Below are 20,601 nucleotides of genomic sequence, written 5' to 3'. Positions count from 1 at the left end.
GAGCAGAGCAGAGTTGTTTGTGTGGAACATGGGGAGACAGCCTGACTGAATTCATGGTCTGTGACCAAACCTTCACCCCCCTGATAAATTGGGTACAGCCCAGTGTGAGCTGCAGTAGTTCCTTTGCTTTTCTGTCATGGAAGGTTCTCAGTTTTGCCTTGTCCTTGAGAATGTGCTCCCTAAAAAGCCATTGTTGTTACTGAGTCAAAGCCTCTGGAGATTTCCAAAGGGAAGGTTTTGCAGAGCTCACAGCAGCTCTGTAGCCCACAGATTATTTCTGGGCTTACACATGCATTCTCCCTCTCTTGTGCATTCTCTCCTCTCTTGTGAATATAAAATTCACTTTTGGAGGGGAAGGCCAACTAAGCCTGTCCTGGATTCTACTAAAAATAGAAGGATTTATAATTCTCTGATGCCGTGTTAAATAAAATAAATATATTTTTAAAATACAAGCATGCTAAGTAGAAACACTAATCAAATAAACTTAAAAATATCTATACAGAATCAAGAAGTAAAGGACTGGATTCCTCCCTGTGAACTGGAGACATTTTAACTGAGGCACTTCAGCAGGGCTTCCGAGTTGAATTCCCTGCAGTGAATCAGTGAGCAGACTGTACTGTAGTGTTGGTGCCTCTTAGGTGGGGTGCACTATTTTCCAGTTGAGGAAGAGATGTATTTGTCCCCTGTGATTTGTAAAATTCAATATTCTTGGTCTCCCCTGTCCCCAGCAAGCTTTGGGCTATTTTGGCCAGAGCTCTGAGGAACTCTGTGTGGAGCAGCTGTCACAATCAGCTGGTTTCAAGGGAATAAAATTCACTGCTGCTAAAGCAGAAGCAACAAAAATATTGGTTTGGCTGCTGGTGAGGCTGAACAACATGGCTGGCACTGGTGATAGAAGAATGGACTTTTAATGATAGAAGTCAATTATGTTGAGGGATGGGTGAGCTCCAGAAGGGAAAACAATGTCACATATCTCTAGTAAATAAATAGGCCATAAGGGAAATATATTTTACATTCTCAGTCGAAATCACTAACAAAATATAGAGGGGGAGCAGATCACTTAGGAGAGAGTGTGCTGAAACCCAGAAATACTGATGTGGGTGTTTCCCGATGCTTGATCAATACAGTGCAGAGAAGTACCTCTGGTAATTAAATATGTGTGTTTGGTATGTGGAAATTCCTTCTTGGTTCATCTGTTGGGGCAGCCCAGGTGACTTTGGGGATGCCAGCTTTCTTTATTTGGTTTCATAAGCATTTTTATTTTTCCCCTGGAGTGGTGCAGAGCTGTTTGCTGCATTCCCTGTGCCAGTGCTCCCAACATCCCACCTGAGCCTGCCCAGCACTGGGGACTTTGGCTGGTTTTCTGTGTGAGGTGTTGACAGCAGATCCCAGCAAAACCCCCAAATCCTTCCTCCCTCCTTCCCCTCTGCACCCTCTGAGCCTCGGGACAGTTGCTCTGTTTTCCCTGAGGACTGTAAATGGACTTGCTTCACTTTTAGTGGCAGCTCTGATCTGGGAGTTAAGGTACCCTAAAAAAGCCAAAGTTAAGGTATCCTAACAAAGCCAAGCACCTGCACTGGTTTCTCAATAGTTGAAGTCTTGTTGAAACCTCATGGCTTTGAGGGAGTAGAGTGCCTCACATCATCTGCTGGCTCTTGAGGGAGAGAGGTTTTAGTACATGGGAGCCCTTGAACTTGGGCTCAAATACTTAGATAAATATTTGAGAGCTTTAGCAAGCCAAGAGGGGAAGGCAGCTGAGTAAAAGAAAACATGGAGTTAAAATGCACATGTTGAGGTTTGCTGACACCCCATTGCTCCAGGACTCTGCTTCAAGCAAAGACTGATTCTGTTTTCTACAGCAGAACGTATTTTCATTCTGAGTATCTTTCTGTAAATGAACCTTCTGCCTCAATCAGGAGATATTTCTGACCAGCTGTTAAAATTGCAGAAGTACAGCTAGCAAAGAGGCAAAGACAGTTTGCTGAAAAATCTGCCTTTTATTATGAAAATGTCCATCATATGGGTCAAAAGAGGGGTGAAAAATCCAAACCAGTCCTTTTACTTCTTCAGTATGTGATTTCACAGGTGATGTTAACTTTATTTAAAAGAAAAAAAAGGAAAGTGGGATGTACAGGGAAGACAACTCAATAGGAAATACTAAATCTGTACCTGCTTGTGTGTTTGTCTTCCTGCAAATGGTGAGTTAAAAGTCACAGTTTGTAGCACTTCAAATGTCTCCAAGTAGCCTTTAAACTCAGCAAAGCTTTGGGCCCAAGTGGGTAAAGTAGGTCATGGGACCTGTTCCATGAAACAAAAATTATCCCCTTAGTTTCTTGCCTTTTTTTTTTTTTCCTGGTGTTTTTCATATATATTGTATATTGTATCTTAAGGGTAGCAGCTACATAAAGATATCTCTCAATATTTGTTCAGTATTTGACAGTTAAGCTGTTCCAATGTACCTTAGGGATTTTTATTCTAATTCTGTGCCGTCAGACTTTTATTTCTCTGACTTTGTATTCTCTGTGGTAATATCAGTAAAAAGCTTTCAGTTTTGGTGGGTATTTTTATTAAAAGAAAAGCAATTGGAATAATCAGAGCTTAGTTTGTCTTGACTTTTTCTTCCAGATTATCCCAATGGCATTCGGCTCACGTCAGCTGTTCCAGGAGCAGATATCAAAGTACTCATAAATTTCAATGCACCAAATCCTCAGGACAGGAAGAAGTTTACAGATGATTTGAGGGAGTCGATTGCAGAAGTTCAGGAAATGGAAAAGCACAGAATAGAGTGTAAGTACAAAGGTACATATAATAGAGCATTTTTCAGCTAATCAAAATAAGAAAATTCTGAATATGTGTATAACACATTAGAACTCCTTAAAAGTTCAAAATAATGTGGGTTTTTCCATGACTTTGACTCAAGAAGGAGGAAAAACCAATAATGCCTTAAGCCCCAGCTGAGTTCATTGACTCCTATTTATTGCAGTGTAGCTGCAATAGAAGTTTATCCTGGACAAACTGCAAATAACAATGGACAGAGGAGAGCTGGGCCTGTGATTTGTAGCATAAATTACAGCAAGGGTTTTAGGGATAATTTGGACAGAGGACAGATGGATCTGTGATTTGTAGCATAAATTACAGCAAGACTTTTAGGGATAATTTGGACAGAAGGGAGATGGATCTGTGATCTGTAGCATGAATTCTAGTAAGGATTTTGGGGGTAGTTTACATCACACTGAAATGCTCAATGATGGCCCTTCCAATAAGCTGAATTTTTCTTGGTTTCCGTGTTGCTATTCCTGTAGTCCGTAAGTGTTGGAGAAGTCCGGCGACTTCAGCGGGGGGAGAAATGCAGCACAGCCAATATGGTTGATAAAAGCAAGCTCCCTTTATTAGCAATCCAGAGGCACTTATATCGTATCCCAGCTTGTTAACTCTTTATTGACTCAAACCTATCAAAGCGCATTTCTGCTTCTACATCATTAGACTACATTGGCAAGCTTCTACTAGTTAAGTTATGATTAAAGAACTCAGAGTTCACCCTCCCTTCTCCTGGCCTTATCTGCACAGCTGCACATCCTCAAAAAGTCCCTTTTTGTTCTCAGGCCTGTTTCTCACGCAGGCACTTCTCATGGAGGGTTTTTCTCATGCAGGCCTTTTGCTTGCAGGCTTTTGCTTGTATAGTTATTGATTTGTTCCCTTTATCAATAATCCATGTCCCTGATCCTCTAATCATTTTGCAGCACATAAGGAAGCCATGGTACAAACTGTGTTTTGCTGGCAGTCCCGTGAGTGTCTAAACATGGGATTTCATCCCATTTTTCCAAAAGAGGCCCCGTTCCACATCCAGCTGTTGGCAGAGGGGTGAAGCTCCTCTCTGGCCGTTGCTCCCCTGCAGACACAGGGACGCTCCCCATCGTTTTATCCCAACAAACACCAACTGCAAAATCCCTGTGTGTGTGTGTGTGTGTTGCAGCCGAGCTGGAGAAGCAGAAGGGGGTGGTGCGTCCCAGCATGTCCCAGTGCTCCAGCCTGAAGAAGGACTCTGGGAACGGGACCCTGCCCAGGGCGTGCCTGGATGACAGCTACGCCGGGGGCGAGGGGCTGAAGCGGAGCGCGCTGAGCTCCTCGCTGCGGGACCTGTCCGAAGCAGGTAAGCACTGCCTCTCCTCCCTGGCTCTCTGCATGCAAAGCTGCCTCCACCATGCCCACAAAGCCCAGCTCGCTCTGGGCCTCCAGAAATAGCAGTGTTGGAATCTCACACTTCCAAATAACTTCCCCCCCCCCTCAGCTGGCACAGCTCGTGGTTAATTTGTGTTTGGGGTTTTTCTATCCTCATTCTGTTAAGCGGCCGCTGTTTGAAAGCGTTTAAGCCGTTGTAGGTTGCTATAGAAACTTTTAAAGGACAGCGAAGACAGAGGAAAAATTGTAAGTTTTTAATAAAACAGAAATGATTGATTTGTGCTAGAAGTAATTCACTTCGTTTTCCTTTCTTTTTTTTCATCTCCTTTGCTTCCTCCCCCTCACAGAGTAGGCCTAGAAAGGAAAGGAAAGCTGGTCTCTGTGTAACGAGCGCTTTCTATGTATTCTGTGCTCAAGTGTACCTGTGTTACCACCTGGATGAATGAAATTGAGTGAAGCCCTACTAAATTCTGTCTAGAGCAGTGTAAATCAGTGTGTCCCTGATGCTCTTTTCTTGTTTTGTAACTCAGACATATCTCCTAATTCTTGCAAAAGAGGTGGTTGTGAAGTACTCTTGTCAATAGAACCAAAGAAGCCCTAGTGGACAAGAATGCTGATAACCCACCAAGCCACTGATGTGTCTTAAGTTTTATTAACTGATTAAAACAGCTAAAGACTGGAAAGCAGTGGTGGTGGGATTTTTTAGCCAAAGCAAGCCAGGGGAGGTTTGGCATGGTTTTATTTCATGGTTTGCTTCACACCTGGCATAGCCATGTAATCTTGCAGTGTTCAAGATTCCTGTCACTGACAAGAACTCTTATCTGAACACCATGTCCACTATTCAGAAAGTACTTTCAGGGATAGTAGCAACTTTATTTTTTTTAATTACTTGTTTTTTAGTTCATAGGCTGTGTTACATACTCTGCTTTGTTCTTTTAATTGCAGTGATGATGTACAGTGTAGTCATCATTTCAATATTCTGCATATCTTTGGTAGTAGACACTACTTACCTATTTCCTTTTTTTAACTAAAGAAGAGATTTTAGCTATGCTGCAATAAATAAAATTGTTGTAAACGGAAATGATAGCCTGTGTTTTGTGGGTATATGTATGTGCATACAAATATGTAGAGAGTGAGCTCTTTCAATTCTTTTCTTCTCTGTTTAGGCTTTCATACTCATATCTCCATGTGCTTCATTAAAAAGACTTAGGCCCTTGATCCAAAATCAGGCTGAAGTGGAATATTGGTGCTTGCTTGGCTCCAGTGGATTTTAGATCAAGCCCTAGTCTTCACCACTTTTATGTCTCTGATTTGAGGATACTTCATCATCCTTTTCCATCGTTTTGGTTTTATTTCATTAGAATGAGAACTACCATATTGTTAATATGTGAGTTCAGTGGGTATCTGTACCCCTAAATGTGATTTCTGATTAATTTTTTCATTCCATCAGAATTACTCATCCCTCTCTTTCAAACACTGCCATGTCTTTGAATTCATATTATGGGTTTAATTCAACAAACAAGCATTTGTAATCACAACCCCATTTCACAGGGCATGCCTACAACTGGCATGCTTATTACTGAAAATAACCTTTTTCCATGACAAAAAGTAGAAATCACTCACAGACTGCAGGGTTTATCAATGAGTTTGTTAAACCCAACTAAACTTAATTTTAACTTGAAATAGATGAGAATTATGGAGAGTTTGTGTTTGGTCTTGTGCAGTGCAACTGACTTGAGAAATGACCTGCCTGTTATGTGCTTTGTTATTTAGTGGAGTGACTTCAGGGAGATGGTCCATGTCTTTCCTGCCTTTTCTCAGGGAATAGCTTGCATGTGAGGCTAATTTTATTTTTAATATGGGAGAGATGCTCCATAGAAAAGCAAAGAAATCTCTTTCAGTTAGGAATATACTGCACCCCAGTGATTATCCCATATTAAATTGCTTCTCTAAAATGGGACTGAGGTTGCCTCATCTTCTTTTTGTGGATGAAACACGGGATCAACAAGGAGGAGGAACAGGAGTGTGTAGGAAAGTGGATTTTTAGAGAGGCCCTTTCTACATTTAATCAGAAATAAGTCTAATAAACATGAGAAAATGGCCTGGTTGCATACTTATGCAGTAAGGCAGGTAAATGTCCAATAAACATTGCAACCCCAAATTTTTAGCTGTTTATTCAGTGAAGGGAAATGTGACTGAACAGCATTTGGCTGCACAGGTACATGACAGAACTATTTAGGAAAACAATCCATTGCTGTCCCCCAGACATCCCAGTAAATGGTGGCTGTGGAAAAATTACTTTAAATTTCTCTGAGTGATGATTCAGAAGCTTCCGAGATGTGACAAATGCTGATACCCTGACTGATTCTGCCTCCTAAGCTGGAAATGCACAGAAAGGCAGCATTTGTCCTTCAGGAATCATTTCCTGAGGGTGGCTCCATGCATTTGCCACAATAGCTCAACTCACAGCTGTGGAAAGGGTGTGCTGAGGGTCTCTTCATTTGAGAGATGCTCTTGTTCCTTGTGGATTGACAGTTCTCTCCACGGAATATAAAACAGAATGTGCCATCCAAGTGTTCCAAGATGTGAATATGTTAAAAATATTTAGTGCTTTATTTTTCTCAAAAGAGAAATGAGTCATTTTTATTGCACATTCTTGAGCTATAGTCAAGGAAGAACTTAATTTATTTGTTCCAGACTTTGAATTTCTTAATTTATATCAAAATATTAGAAGCCAGACAAATTTTAATGCATCTAAAGCTGAGTTTTATGAGTTTACAGAAAGATGGGGGAAAGTGTGATGTTCCCTCCTGGCCACTATTCCACAGGAAGAATGATTTGGTCACTAAAGCAGAGCAGGAAGGATTGGACTGGTTGTGTTTCCCAGTCTGTATCTCTCCCACTTTTCAGGACTGATTTTAGGTCCTTTAATTTGAATTCCAGCCACTTTGAGTTGCTGGGGGACCCAGTGCTTTCACATTGAGTTTACAGTGGAAATCAAACTTTATTCCCACATCCCTAACCTATAGGGTGGGAATAATATTTACACCCTGAACTGGTTTAAAAACTGTGATTTTATTGTTTGCCCCAGTGTTACACAACTGGCATAGCCAGGCAGGACTGCACAAGTGCAGGGTGGTACAGTGGTTCCTATTATTGGGAGCTGGGCTCGACTCAAAACAGCCACAGACCAATAAAGACAGCTTCAAACCCAAACCAAAACAAAAACATCAAGTATTTCCAGGATTAAAATAATTCTGTTTCAGCGTGAGATCTTAAGACAATACTTGTTTCACACAGAAAACAAGATGAAAATGTGAAGGTTACGAAGAGTCTTTTCCCCCTCAAAAGTGGTCTCCCTAATGATTGGAGAGTAATTTAATTTCAAACTTCTTTCCAAACTTTTTTCCCCAAGACACACAAAGTCAGATCATAATACAGTGTTTAGCTATCAGTTATCTCACTGGCCCAGAAGAGAGTTTCAAGAACTCCAGAGTAGCAGTGAGAAATATTTCCATGTACAGAAGTGATCTGCAGCCTGAGCTGTGAGATCACCACGCATCCTGTGATGTGTGTCCTGCACACCTCCGTTCTGCAAGGTGCAATGGATTTTATTAATGAAGCTCAATTTTCTTTTGGCATGGTTAAGTTTGTAAAGATATTGTAATCACTTCATACTTCTACTATAAATTTGAAATATTCTTGGCCCCATATAATGCATGTTCATATATGGGATATTTCTTACAAGGAATATTCATATCTAACATCAATGAATTGTTGGAATGAATCAGAAAAGGTTAAATTGATTGAAATTTAATTTTATAAAATAAATTAAAGCCCACTCTAACAGCCTTAAAAAATTAAAATAAGCTTAACATGTTAAGCAAAACTAATCTTCAGATTTGATAAATACCACTTTGCTTTATACCACAGCTGCTAATTAGCCTGCCAGTACATGCCTAGATGCAATTTCAGCCGAGAGTCACCATTTTCCTGAGATGCATGTGAAGGCTGGAGCTCTAGGGAGGCATTTCTGAAATGGGATGCCATCCCAAAGACCAGGGAACAGTCTGGAGTAAACACACATTGGCAGAGGGAATGCTCCAGGGGATTTACTGAATAGCCTTCCCATCACACTGCATGTCAGCATAGAATTGGGTTCAATTTGTTTTTAAGAAAGTGAACAAAGCCTCTGTACAGTGATAGTGCCTATCTGAGGGAAATTACAGGCATTTTGAGTAGGATTTTTCTGTTTGTTCCTGGCTTTGCAAGTACTACTTTGCCCTGAAGTTATTCTGAGCAAAATTCCATCTGTCGCTCTCTGTCCGTATTTACTGTGTCCATGGTTATTTGATCAGACTGTGACTCCTGCCATATGCAAAAGGCATTGGATTGTTGTGTTTTCCTTCATTTTTGGCCACGTTTAATGCCCCGTGTCAGCTCTCAGTCTTATTTGCAACCCTGACTGCTAAGTTCCGAGGTGGCTGTCGCAGTGTGTTTGCATCAGCAAGCAAGAGTGATTGGAGTGTTAATCAGTACTAATCCCGTTATCAGAGCAGAAAAATATCAAAGCCTGACTAGAAGTCAAAATAAGGGATTATCAAACCCAGTTTTTCTTGGGGGGCTCATAAAATAGTACAGTTCTGGTTTGGCTGAGGCTAAAACTGCAGCAGGCGATGAAGCAGTGAGCTTTTGACAAAGAGCCCAAACAGGGCAATCGTTCCAAATCCCGATGAATTCAGCAAGTCAAACACAACACCTTGACCACAAATGCCTTCCCCTCAAGTTAATGTCACTGCAGAGGAGTTTGTACTGGGGAGCAACTCTTTGTAAGAGGGAAAAATGTTCCAGTACCCTGGAACTGTAGCTCTTAAGAGAAATTTGTGTTTCAGGGCAGTGTCCTGTGACCAACGAGGTCAAAATTACGCTTGTAAATCCAGCAGGTGGTAGTTTTTGATCATACTGATCCTTTGGGCAGTCTGTATTGTTCTGTGACCAGTTCCAGTGTTCCCTAGTTCTGATCCCAGGTGGCTTTGGGGTGTCTGTGATGAGGGTACATCGCTCATTGGTTCAGTGATGCTGAAATCCTCACATTCTCCCCCAAAACCACCTCTCCGAGTAGAAGATTCCGAAGGCAGCAATGCGCCAATGCAGGGTGGAGATTGTCTTTGCTATTTGGCCTTGCAGGAAAGCAAGCAGAGAGCATTGAGAAAGCTTTGGTTTCTAAAACCATGCTGATTTTAGGGAAGCTCTGAGTACGTGAGGGCTCTTCCAAGCTCAGCTTTGTTTCTACACCCTGCCAGGAAAGCATTCTGAAACTTTGCAAAGCAATGCTCCCCAAGCTATGTTCTGAAAATCTCCATTTCCACTGCAGCCAGATGCTATTTTCTCCGCTGTGAAGTGAGAAAGAAAATCTGGGATCCTGTGTCCTGTACAGCCACTGAGGTCTTCTGGCTCTTTAGGCAGAGTCTGGAGTTTCACGTGTGGGTTTAGGCAAATGTCTTTGCAATTTGAGACTGTTGGAGGGCAAATCCACCATACTTAAGATAAAGCACTGCACAGCTAAACAAACAAAGTCTAGCCATAATGTCAAGACAGATTCCAGATTTACTGATCAAAAATTAAGTTTAGTTTTTTTTAAACCTCATGAAAGAAGATTGTATGAAATCCACTGAGGTTCAAAGCTGAAATTGAAAGGATAAAATTGATGAAACAATAAAACCGATGAAGTGATAAAACCGATGCCCCTCACAGTGCCCCACACTGAAGTTCAGAATATTTCAACGTTAAATTTTGCATTTAAATTAATGCCACCCCACAAGTAAATCTCAATGCTTAAAGAAAAAAAAACCTTCATAGCCAATTAGATTCCAGGAAACCAACCATATTCAAATCATTGCTGCTCAGCATCACAACCACAGCACTAAACCCAGCCGCTAAAACACACGTACTTTAAAGAGTTGTGCAAATCTAAAAAAAATAATCACACCCCGCTCGTGCTGGTTGATTCACAACGACGACAACCCTCCAAATTACCACTCAACCCCTTAAAACCCAGCCAGGTGCAGAGAGTTGCAGTCCCTGCTGCCCCAAAGCTGTGAGGTTGTGCGGCCGGCGCGGGGCCGCAGCTCTTGGGCGCCGGTCGTGTCGCAGTCTCTAATCTCTGCTGTTGCATGTCCTGGGCAGGCAAGCGTGGGCGACGCAGCAGTGCAGGATCGCTAGACAGCAATATGGAAGTAAGTAGGAAGTTCCTGATGTCTAGCTGGATGTGATGATGTGCATTTCAAACCTTTCTTTTATATACATATATTTTTTTGCTCTTTTTTCTTCTAACATATATATATATATATATAACCTGCCTGCCACAAATAAAATGCATGCCTAGGCTTCTCACTCCGTATTCTTCCAGCTTACAAAGCACTGACAGCTTGTTTTAGAGCAATGCCATTTTTGGTTTGAGCTAACCTTGTTCCCTTTGTTCCTGCAAGCATGGTTAAATGGATATGATGTGTCCTTTTGCCACCATTTCAGTCTGGTCCCAGCTTAAAAGCCCACTTGCTCTTTGTTACCAAGTACACTGTTCTTGCTGTTTGATATTTAGCTTTAACTATTGACTGTCATGCTCAACCATCCCCATTGCTTATTTTCGAGTTCAATTGCTAAATGTATGCAGTCATGACACCATGGAATTGCACAGATAGGGCATGGGAAGATAAAAAAACTATTAAGATAGGTGAATTCAATGTGGATTTCATGAGATTTCATTCATCTTCAAACCATTTATATATATTGTTCATGTCTCTGAATTCAGCTTGCAGATTTTTTTCTTTTTTTTTTTCCTCTCCTTTATTTTTTTTGTGTTCGCTTTAGGTAGATTGCAGTTTAAATCTAGCACACTTTGCCTAAGTACTGTTGTGTCCCATAACTCTTTAAAAATACAAACCCCAAACTTCCAGCAACTAAATTCCAGGCTAAATAATAGAGAATGTTAGACCACAGGTCAGAACAATACAACCACATAGAAATCTTAGTGGCAAAAATGGTATGGTTCCATTTAACACAAAATGCAGAGGTAGGCCTGAGAAGCAGCACTGTCACATGTAGTAGTGGAAAACCACTATAAATAAAGTTTTAAATACCGTTTTAAAATATGAACTGTAACTGTAATATTTGCTGCTGTATGTTTAACTGTTTAGGTTGAATTTAATGTAGCTTTTTTTTTCCTTGTGGTAAAAAAAGCAAGTATGGTATTTTTTGCAGTATTTTAAAATGTATTTTTCCTTTAAAAGCACACTCGTAGGTCTTATATCATGTTACTCTTCCATGACTTTTTTTTAAATTTAAAGTCCTATGGTTTGATGTCAAAGTACTGAGAGAAAATCACTCAATGCTTAACATCCCCTGAGAAGGGCATGAGCGCCCCATTGGCAACGTAGGGAAGGTGGAGATAAAATTTTCCCTTGAACCCATGACATAATCCGCCCATGTGAACCCTGAAGGAGGAGTTTGTGGGTCAGTGTGAACTTCTTTTCCAACCTTTCAAGATTTTTTTTTTTAATTTTTATTTTCTATTAATTTCTTTTTAGGGGTCCATCATTAGCAGTCCTCACATGCGCCGAAGAGCTACATCAACCCGAGAGTGTCCATCTCGCCCTCACCAGACTATGCCCAACTCCTCCTCACTCCTAGGCTCCCTGTTCGGTAGCAAGCGGGGCAAGCCCCCTTCCCAAGGCCCCGCGGCCCCGCAGCCCCCGCACCACGCGGAGGGCGCGGCGGCGGCGTCGCACCCGCACCACGCGCAGTACTGCCACGTGCAGAACCCGCCGCCCTACCACCACCACCACCACTACCACCCGCCCCCGCACGCCCCGCACCAGTACCACCAGCACGGCCACGGCCCGCACGCCCCGTTCCTGCCGCACGGCCACGGCCACGGCCCGCACCCGCCGCACCACGGCCCGCACCCCGCCCACGGCCCGCACCACCACGGGCCGCCCCCGCCGCCCGCCACCTCCGCCAGCACCAAGCCCAAACACAGCGGCATCAGCACCATAGTCTAGGCCTAAAGACCTAGGCCTAGTCTAGGCCTAAAGACCCTCCTCGTAACTCTAGTTTTAAAGCCAGCTACAAAGGCACTTGCAGCAGACAACAGACCACACCGTCAGTTTTTACCTAGGCCGTTTAATGAGCTTAAAGGCTTGCTGTTACTAAATAAAATAATTCCGGTTAGCCCAGGACATAGTGGTTTTACTTATCTACTGGATAGATGTTCACCACCATCTGGTTAGTTCTTATTTCCAAACTTGCCTTGAAAACATGCTGCTTGCTGAATCTGAGGAAAGCTACCTTTTACACCAAATCCCTGGACAATTTTACACGCATAATGAAAAGCTAGCCTATGAAAAAAACACAGGAAAAAAAGTGAGACAGAACCAAGTGTTGCATTCTTGCTCTTTTATTCTCAATGGGCAAAAAAAATAAGTAGACCTGATATGGTTGATGAAAGTACGTAAGTAAACTTTATATAATATAAATATATACATATAAATATATATATACTGTATAGTTAACATTTGTGCTTGGAAAGAAATTTTTTCAGTCCACAAAACTAGCAATATAGACTTTACAAGGAATTCCACTTACTTGATAGGACAGTATAATAGATGAATAGCATATGAAAGAGTAGACCAAAAACATTAAACGTTAGAAACCAATTTCAGACATTTCAGTACGTTCATCACAAGTCCCCTGGACTTGTTAAGATTTCTAAGCAATCATTACTAAATGTGCCAAGTAACATAGCATTTAAATGTTGTAGTCCAATACTGCTTTGTATAAATCCTTATTTTATTAACACGATGATATCATATGTAATCAGTATTAGAGCTGCTCTGCTATTTCAGGTAAGCAAACTCGTTAAGATGCAGTAATTATACCGTAGCAATGTAGGGTGCCCGCTTACCAGGGGGTACCTCCAAGCATTGGTCACACAAGTTCTTAGACACTTTAAAGGCTGTGATAACTGTGAATTTACATGATCCACATTTCTTTTGTAAGCATATGGATTGAACGACCACACGGGAAGAGTTCCGCCAGGTGCATGTAAACACTGCAAAAACATTCATCTCAAACATGAAAATGGCAAACCTCCATCCTTCTCAGCTACTTTGGTTCCTGTTTACCATAATTTCTCATTTTTACCCCCAACGAAGCTGAATTCTAGTCCAGAGTGTTTCCAGTGGAAGTGCTCTAAAACTTGAAGGTTTGTTTTAGAATTTAGTATAGGGTTTTTATATATATATATATATTTTAAAAAAATAAAAAATCTGTAATTCCATGTAGCCATGTGCTAGCAACAAAGTGGCTTTACCATTTTTACTCATCACATTTGTTAGTTTGAAGCACCCGGCACTCAGCAGGCTGAGTTTATGCTCAAACCCTCACTTCCATAGTCCAGTTAGTTGCAAGACATCACATAAAAATAGGCTGTGCTGTTGTTGCTTACATGTTGTAACCAAACCATTTGCAAATTTCTATACAATTTGTATCCCGAAATCCTGTACAAAATCATCCATGGCACCTACTTTGTAGTTTCAGCACTTTGAGCCACTGCAAGGACTTAACACCTAAACAGTAGAGACAAAGGAATCACAACTGCAAAACTGTACCAGCCTAAAAGCAAACCTTGAAGAGGATGAGCAAAAAGTTCCAGTAAGAGATGGGTAAAAGTAATCACAGCTCCAACCAGGCGGGTTTCCACGTAACAGTAATAAAAGTGTCCCAAATTAGGAGGACATGAGAGCAGCAGAGTGACTTGTCACGTTGGCTGGCTCATGGCACCTCTAATGTGGGGGGGATGGGAGAGGTTCAGTCATTTTTTCCCTTTCATACCATGGGTACCACAATACCAGCAAAACTGCAAACTGAGCACTTTTTTAACCTCCACAGAGAGCAAATACAGCAATCTAGAGTTGAGCCTTTTGTTTCCAGCAGTCCACGTTTGTTTCACACATGTGCAATATGTTTTCCCCTTCTGCTCCTTCTCCTCTGAACGATCTCCATGAAAAGAAAGCAAGTGATTATTATTTTTCTGTATCATTCTATTCCAAATTCTGCGGCTTACCTTAAGAGGGCTCACCTGGGTCCCCTGAGGCTCTGTTCCTTGCAGTTTAAAAAATATATACTGTTCTTATAAGGGAAAGTAGAACTGTCTGCATGTCATCTAATGTTATTAGTGTGAGGCTACACTCTACATATTGTATAATTGCAAAATATATCAGTGTTACTGTTGATATTAGTTGAAGTAAAGTGATAACATATTTCAATATGTAGACTTTTCTTCATACATCTGTACCAATAGTAGAGTCTAACTGTAATTTATAGGTTGTTCCAGAAAAGATAAAGAACCATTCCGGTACAAACATCTCTCAGAAACTGCATCTTTTTATTAAAACAGAGATGAGAAGGCTCCTCTTCACTGGGTGATGGAGTCTGTACTTGTTTCAGATGCAGAGGCATAATATAAGTAAAATTCTGTGTACAGAATAAAGGCAGAATATGCAGTAGCAGTGGAGAGGAAAATCGGATTCACTGTGTTGATTAACACTGAAGATGTTAAATCTCCCAGATCTGCATTTGCTTTATGTTTAAAAAACCCTTTCATTCATTTAAATTAGAGTTACATATAAATATTCTGTACTGAAAGAGTAAGCCACAGTTTAGTGCCTGACCACTGATTTTCATGTGCAATCAATGTATTTGTGAACCAAAGTGTTCAGGAGATGTCACAAACGTGCATGCACAGAAACATTTCCACATGGTTCCATGGACACGGGGAAGGAGGCTGGGCCTGCCCTGGGGGTGCAGGAGCTGCATGTGTGAAATCACAGCTCATTTTGAGGCTGGTTAGAAACCAACACTGGTCATGTGAGAGCACACGATTTGGAAACTCTGTTCTTTCAAGCCAATGAGGAGAAACAGTGGACTTGACTTTTTTTTTCCCTAGTTTTGTTCTGTTTTGTTTCTTAGACTATGTGTTTCTATGTACTCCAACCAAACAAACGTGTCTTGGTGCCAGCACAAGTCTCCAGACCTCTGCTGCTTGTTTAGGGTTGTAGTAAAACCTCTCTGACTCCGTCCTTGATTACCAGTTGCTTAGGGCAGTGTGGGTCATGCCTAGAATAGGAAAATTCCAGCACTTAACATTGCGTAGGGTTAAGAAAATGAATTAAAATGAATTCTTCAGCCTGCAGGCAGGAGTAGAATTGAGAAGGTTTTTTCTCAGATGCCATTGCCAATTACAAAGTGGTACAGAAGTGCATAGAGTGACCGTGGTTCTCTCTTCCCAAAAACAATGTGGCAAAGCAGTAATGCTGATTTGAACAAATGAAAGGGAAACGTAAAGAATGAAGGTGTGGCAACAAAAAAACATCTTTTCTGGGACAACAATCAAATATATATTTGGGGTTTTTATTTTTTTAAGTTAAGAATGAAATGTAAAACAGTGTAAAAACAGAAAACAAAGTTCATCCTAATATAATGTGCGTCTTGTATTGCTAAAAAAAAAGTCTAACATACAGTGTAGAATGATTTTCCCATCATGTACTGCATGCAGCAGAAGCCTCTTGTTTCTTGATAAAATGAGCTGAAAGATGGTCAGCAGATATTTAAACACTGAATCTCTAGATGTTGACTTGCTGTTCCATATGAAGCTGTGTGTTTTCTGCAGTTAAGCATGCATTTTGCTGTTCCCTTGTAAAATACCATCGCACTTCTTGCCTGCAAAATGGATTCTCGTGTATATATTTAAAAGAAAAGTGGAACCAATAACAAGATTCAATTTGGAAAAGAGAAAAGGGGGTGGTGAAAATGGGACCAGTAGGGGGAATAGACAATTCTCTAAATTGTACATAGTGTGTAAATTAGCATTACTGTAAGTCTGCAGTCACTTTGAGGTTGCCTATCTCCTGCTAGGAACTTGAGTCAGCTTTGAGTTGTATTAAAATGTTAGAATTAGGTCTTGAATGCAGACTGTTAAAGACTTCAAAATCATTATGCTTACAAGAAGCTTCTGTTCTGGGGAGGCTCGAGACCCCTTTTGTAACTCTGGGGAAGAAAGGAGTGCTTTCATTTTAATATGCATTCTGTTTGTAAGTAGTAACAGACCCTATTGATGTAAAACTATAACTGTGATCATGTGGAGAAATCAAATAAATCATTTAAAACTCTTTGTTTCTCATTTCGTGCAATCCAAGAGCTTCAACTCTTCATATTTGAAATGAAGGAAATTCCTTCCAATGGTATCCTGGCCCTGCTGAGGCAATGGGATTTCTGCTGCTCACTTCAGAGGGGCCAAGAATTAAAGATCAGCTGGTGAGTGGAGTCTGTGACCCCTTCTCACTAGGCTTGGATTGGTGTGGTGGTGCTGTAATAAGTTCAGTTCTAGAGTCACTAAAGAGCAATGGCTCCAGCAGCCAGGTGTGCAGGCAGACAGGGAGACAGTGACTCCAACACCCAGATGTGCAGACAGGGAGGCACTGCAGAGGCCCTGGCGGACAATTCCCAAACCCCTCGAGCCCTGGGCAGTGATGACAGGTTTGAGACCACCTGCCCCGGGAGCTGTGTCTCCAGCTGACCCCAGGTGGCCTCAGGAGCTCCTGTCCAGGGCACTTCTGCCCTGCCTGGGGAGGGCCCAGTTTGTCCTTGCCAGGGCCAGTCCTGGGCTGCTCCATGGAACCCATCCCCCAGGAGCTGGCAGTGCCTCCCTCTGTGGCCTCAGACCTCCCGCCCCGTCCCTGAGTAAGTACTGCTCTGTTACTCCTCGTCCTCTCTGTTGGTGTGTGTCTCAGTTTACAGCCCAGAATGATCCTTTGCCACACGTGGCCTTCCCAGTATTTGGCATCACATCCTGCAGTTGCTTTGATAACGACTGGGGGATATTCCGTTGTGTTCTGCCCTTTGTGCATTTCCAGCACTTCCAGGGGATTGCAGTGTCTGAGAAGCCTGTCCAAGCTAATGCTCAGCTGTCAGTTCAGACTAAATACTGTGTTTGCTTCTGTTTTCTATGAATTCTAGGTAATTCTTGAATTACGTTGTGGGAATAGTCGACTGTGACCTCTTTCTGAAGGGCTGTAATTTCAGGATGTGCATCTTGATCACTGATTTTTTTTGACTGGTAAGTACTCACTTAGCATCATCCTCTGTGCCACCCTCTGAGCTGTGGGACCCCTTAGGAGGTGTCCAGTGCCTCTGTACCACGGAAACGTTCTCCAGTGGAAGTAGAAGAATTTGCAGAGCTGTTCTTCACTGATACTTCTATTCCTGGTTTAGAAATTAAGATCTGTAAAATGATACATTTTGAGAAGACAAGAGGTCTGCATGTGGCAGTACACACACAAGTTGCAGGAATGAGTTCTCATGCAATAAACAACTTCTCAAGCTCTTCTAGACAGCAACTTTTTAACAACGGGTTCTTTCCCAGGTATTCTTTGTATTATTTTGGTTGAAATAAAGAAATGCAAGATTAAAATGATAGAAAAACAAAATGAAGAACTTTAAATGTTTTATCTGTATCTTTCTTCAGATTTTTGTTGACTTAACAGTTAATGAATTCTACTTTGTTTTTTCCAGTTGGCCTTAATGACTGATTTTCATTCAGAGTTTCATAAAAACAGGTATGGTATTTTAGCATACATTTATTTTCTTTTAATGGTTGTGCAATGTTTTGTTCATCTACACCCTGTGCACAGGTGAGATGTGGGAGCCCCAGTTATTTCTGCATTTGTTGCAGGGAATTGGTCACCCAGAGCCCAGAGTATCCCTTCCCTCCAGAGTTGTTCATCCCACAGCATTTTAGGTGGAGCTTGAAGCATTGCCCCAGCTTCCAGGGGTTTTTTCCTACATTATTTAAACTATCATGTCAAAAGGGATCAGAATTATGAAGGTGTGTGATTAAACCATATTTCAGCACATCTACCTAGTGACAAATGTATTTGCATAAGAGGAACAATGTACTTAGAATAAGGTGCCATAATAAACCCTCGTTGGTGTTACAGCTGCATTAAATACACCTTTTCCAGAGGAACCTTTCTGGGTTTTTACCCTACTGAGTGATTTTTGCTGCTGTATTTTGTTGACATAAAATTCCTGGAAGAGAACATAGCACAGCTAATCTAATAGAAATATCTAAACCACACAAATATTTCATTTTAGGTGTATTTTTTTAGTAGACTTTCTTTCTGTTTCCTATTATTTCAAGAATTAAAGCCAAATCCTGTATTACTCAGCAAAACTAAATCAACTGCAGGATGAGGCTGGTCATGAGAGTTAGGAAAAGCTTAAATTAATATCTCTGCTGGAAGTACTTTAGATAAACAAGATCTAAATGAAAGTTGTGTGGGTGATGCTGACTTGAAGCCATCCCTTTTTTCAAATGTTTAGATTTATCACTTTTGCCATGTGAATAAATGCATATTTTTAGGGATAAAATGAAAAAAAATCCCCTTTATTTAGCATTTTTGCAGTAACTGAGATGTGAAATTAGCAGCATGGTTCATGAGACACAGCAGCTGAAAGCAGCCACACGAGTGTACAATTCATCAGCTCTGCTGGGAAATGACACAACTGGAGCTTTCATTTCTTTTTCATACTTGGACACAGTGCTTTAGACAGGTCTGTGTAATGAGCAAAGCAAAAATAATCTGTCTTTAATAAGAGGAGCAGAGGAATCTCATTCTAAGGCAAATGAAATGTTATGCATGCATGGTGGGAAATGTCTTTTCTCTGCAGCCTCTGAGCTCTGGTACAAAACAATGCCTCATTTCTGACCGGGAAATGGGCCCTGGGTTTGTGTCCAGGGAAGTGGGAAAAGCAGGGACTGTGCAGGAGTTGTGTGACTCAGCAGTGGGATCAGAGTGAACCAGGGCTGGGAATGAATTAATCTAATCATTGCCATTCTGGTTTTGTAGTGAGGAAGCAATCTGGCTGTCGCACACGGAGCCTCGCCACCTTCGGATCCAGCAGGATGGAGCGTGCAGGATCCCTGGCAGGAACTCACCATTCCTTCACCATTCCTGGGGCTGAGCTGTGGGGCAGGACAGGGAGTGGGAGAGGACACAGAGCCTTTGGGGAGTGCAGGAAGTGGGTGCTGCCCTGGGGTGAGGGAGGAGGGAAGCAAAGGAGCAGAGCTCAGCTGAATGCAGGACCCTGCAGGGAGGTACCATCCCCCTGAGCATCTTTCTCCTCCTCCACCAGCTCTCCGTGTGGTCTTGGCTGTTTATGCCTTCATTTTGCTGGCTACTATTCCTTTATGTCCATCTCCAACAAGAAAGAACATTTTTATTTAATGATTCACCCTATATATTGTCCTTGCTATCTTTTTGGTAGTCTTGTGTCTCTGCTTCTGCCTCAGCCCGTACACCAGGCTCCAAAAATGCCTTTGCCATACCTAAAAATAAAATCTAACAAAACCCCACCAAAACCCAAACACCCCTGCAACCACCACAGCTTGAGATACTTCTGTTGTCCTTCAACCCCTGAGTTTGGAAGAGCAGCAACATTTTCCAGCCCAATGACAAATATGTGCTGAATGTTCCAATTCAGACTTTAAGCATCCCAGGTGTTTACAGCCCTGAATTTTCACAGCATTTCAGCAGGTTTTAAAAATGTCTTTGATTATGTGCTAACTCCTCTGCTATGCCAGTCTGTAAATTTTCAAAATTGTCTGTATGTGTATTTTATACCCAATGGTGGAGGAAATTTTGTTTCCACTCTTTCTAATTTTTTTCTGTTAGTGCAGCATGCACCTTTCTGGGCTGTTGCAATAGTCAGTGACCCTGCTCATATTTGCAGACTGACTGCATAGCTTCATGCAAAAAAATATATATACCTGTCTGTACATTAGCAGTGAACCACAGGGGACGTGGCCTGAGCAATTCCTCTGACTGCAGGAACTTGAAATGACTTGGAAAAAAAGCTGGTGAAAAAGCACTGGCATTTTGGGTCATCTGTTTCTCTTCCCAGATACGAAAAGGGAGAAACAGATGCCTCATTTGGGATGGAGTGAGTTATTGGACTGATACATTATTAATGAAGTGTTCCTGAGCTCATGGAGCTCCTTCCTTCTCTCCAACATTAGAGTGTGATAAAGTTTATTTTGGCAAAGAGGTTCTTGACCCATCTCCCTTCTGTGTTCATTAATAGTGCCAAGATGTGCTTTATCCAGTTACTGCAAGGCCTTTTTATAGCCACCCTTGTCCTGTCTCTCATGGCTGTCACCTGCGTGTGACATAAAGCCAGCGGGCTGGCCTGCTGCTCCTTGGGTGCAATCCCACAGTAAAGCTTCTCTGCTGCACTTTCAGGTTATCTCCCTTCACTGAGCAAGAAACTTCATTTCAATACAGTGCTTGGCCTATTTTCCCTTGC

The 20,601-nt window shown here is 41.7% G+C and overlaps 1 protein-coding gene across 17 annotated transcripts in view; it reads left to right on the top strand.

Moving 5' to 3' along the window:
* Window positions 1-16,406, top strand: part of IQSEC1 (IQ motif and Sec7 domain ArfGEF 1) — a 282,079-nt gene extending 265,673 nt beyond the window's left edge. For 11 of the 17 annotated variants that reach the window (XM_032120908.1, XM_032120906.1, XM_032120914.1 and 8 more), the window contains 4 exons: window positions 2,626-2,799; window positions 3,974-4,150; window positions 10,366-10,415; window positions 11,766-16,406. In XM_032120908.1, the coding sequence (XP_031976799.1) occupies window positions 2,626-2,799; window positions 3,974-4,150; window positions 10,366-10,415; window positions 11,766-12,239 (875 nt within the window). In that variant the 3' untranslated portion in view covers window positions 12,240-16,406. The remainder of the gene's footprint in view (window positions 1-2,625; window positions 2,800-3,973; window positions 4,151-10,365; window positions 10,416-11,765) is intronic. The other 6 variants (XM_032120907.1, XM_032120912.1, XM_032120919.1 and 3 more) reach the window with 4 other exon arrangements.
* Window positions 16,407-20,601: the final 4,195 nt, after the last annotated feature.

The sequence above is a fragment of the Corvus moneduloides genome, chromosome 11, assembly GCF_009650955.1.
Source record: "Corvus moneduloides isolate bCorMon1 chromosome 11, bCorMon1.pri, whole genome shotgun sequence".
In the NCBI taxonomy this organism is placed as follows: Eukaryota; Metazoa; Chordata; class Aves; order Passeriformes; family Corvidae; genus Corvus; species Corvus moneduloides.
This window is presented reverse-complemented; position numbering and strand designations above follow the sequence as displayed.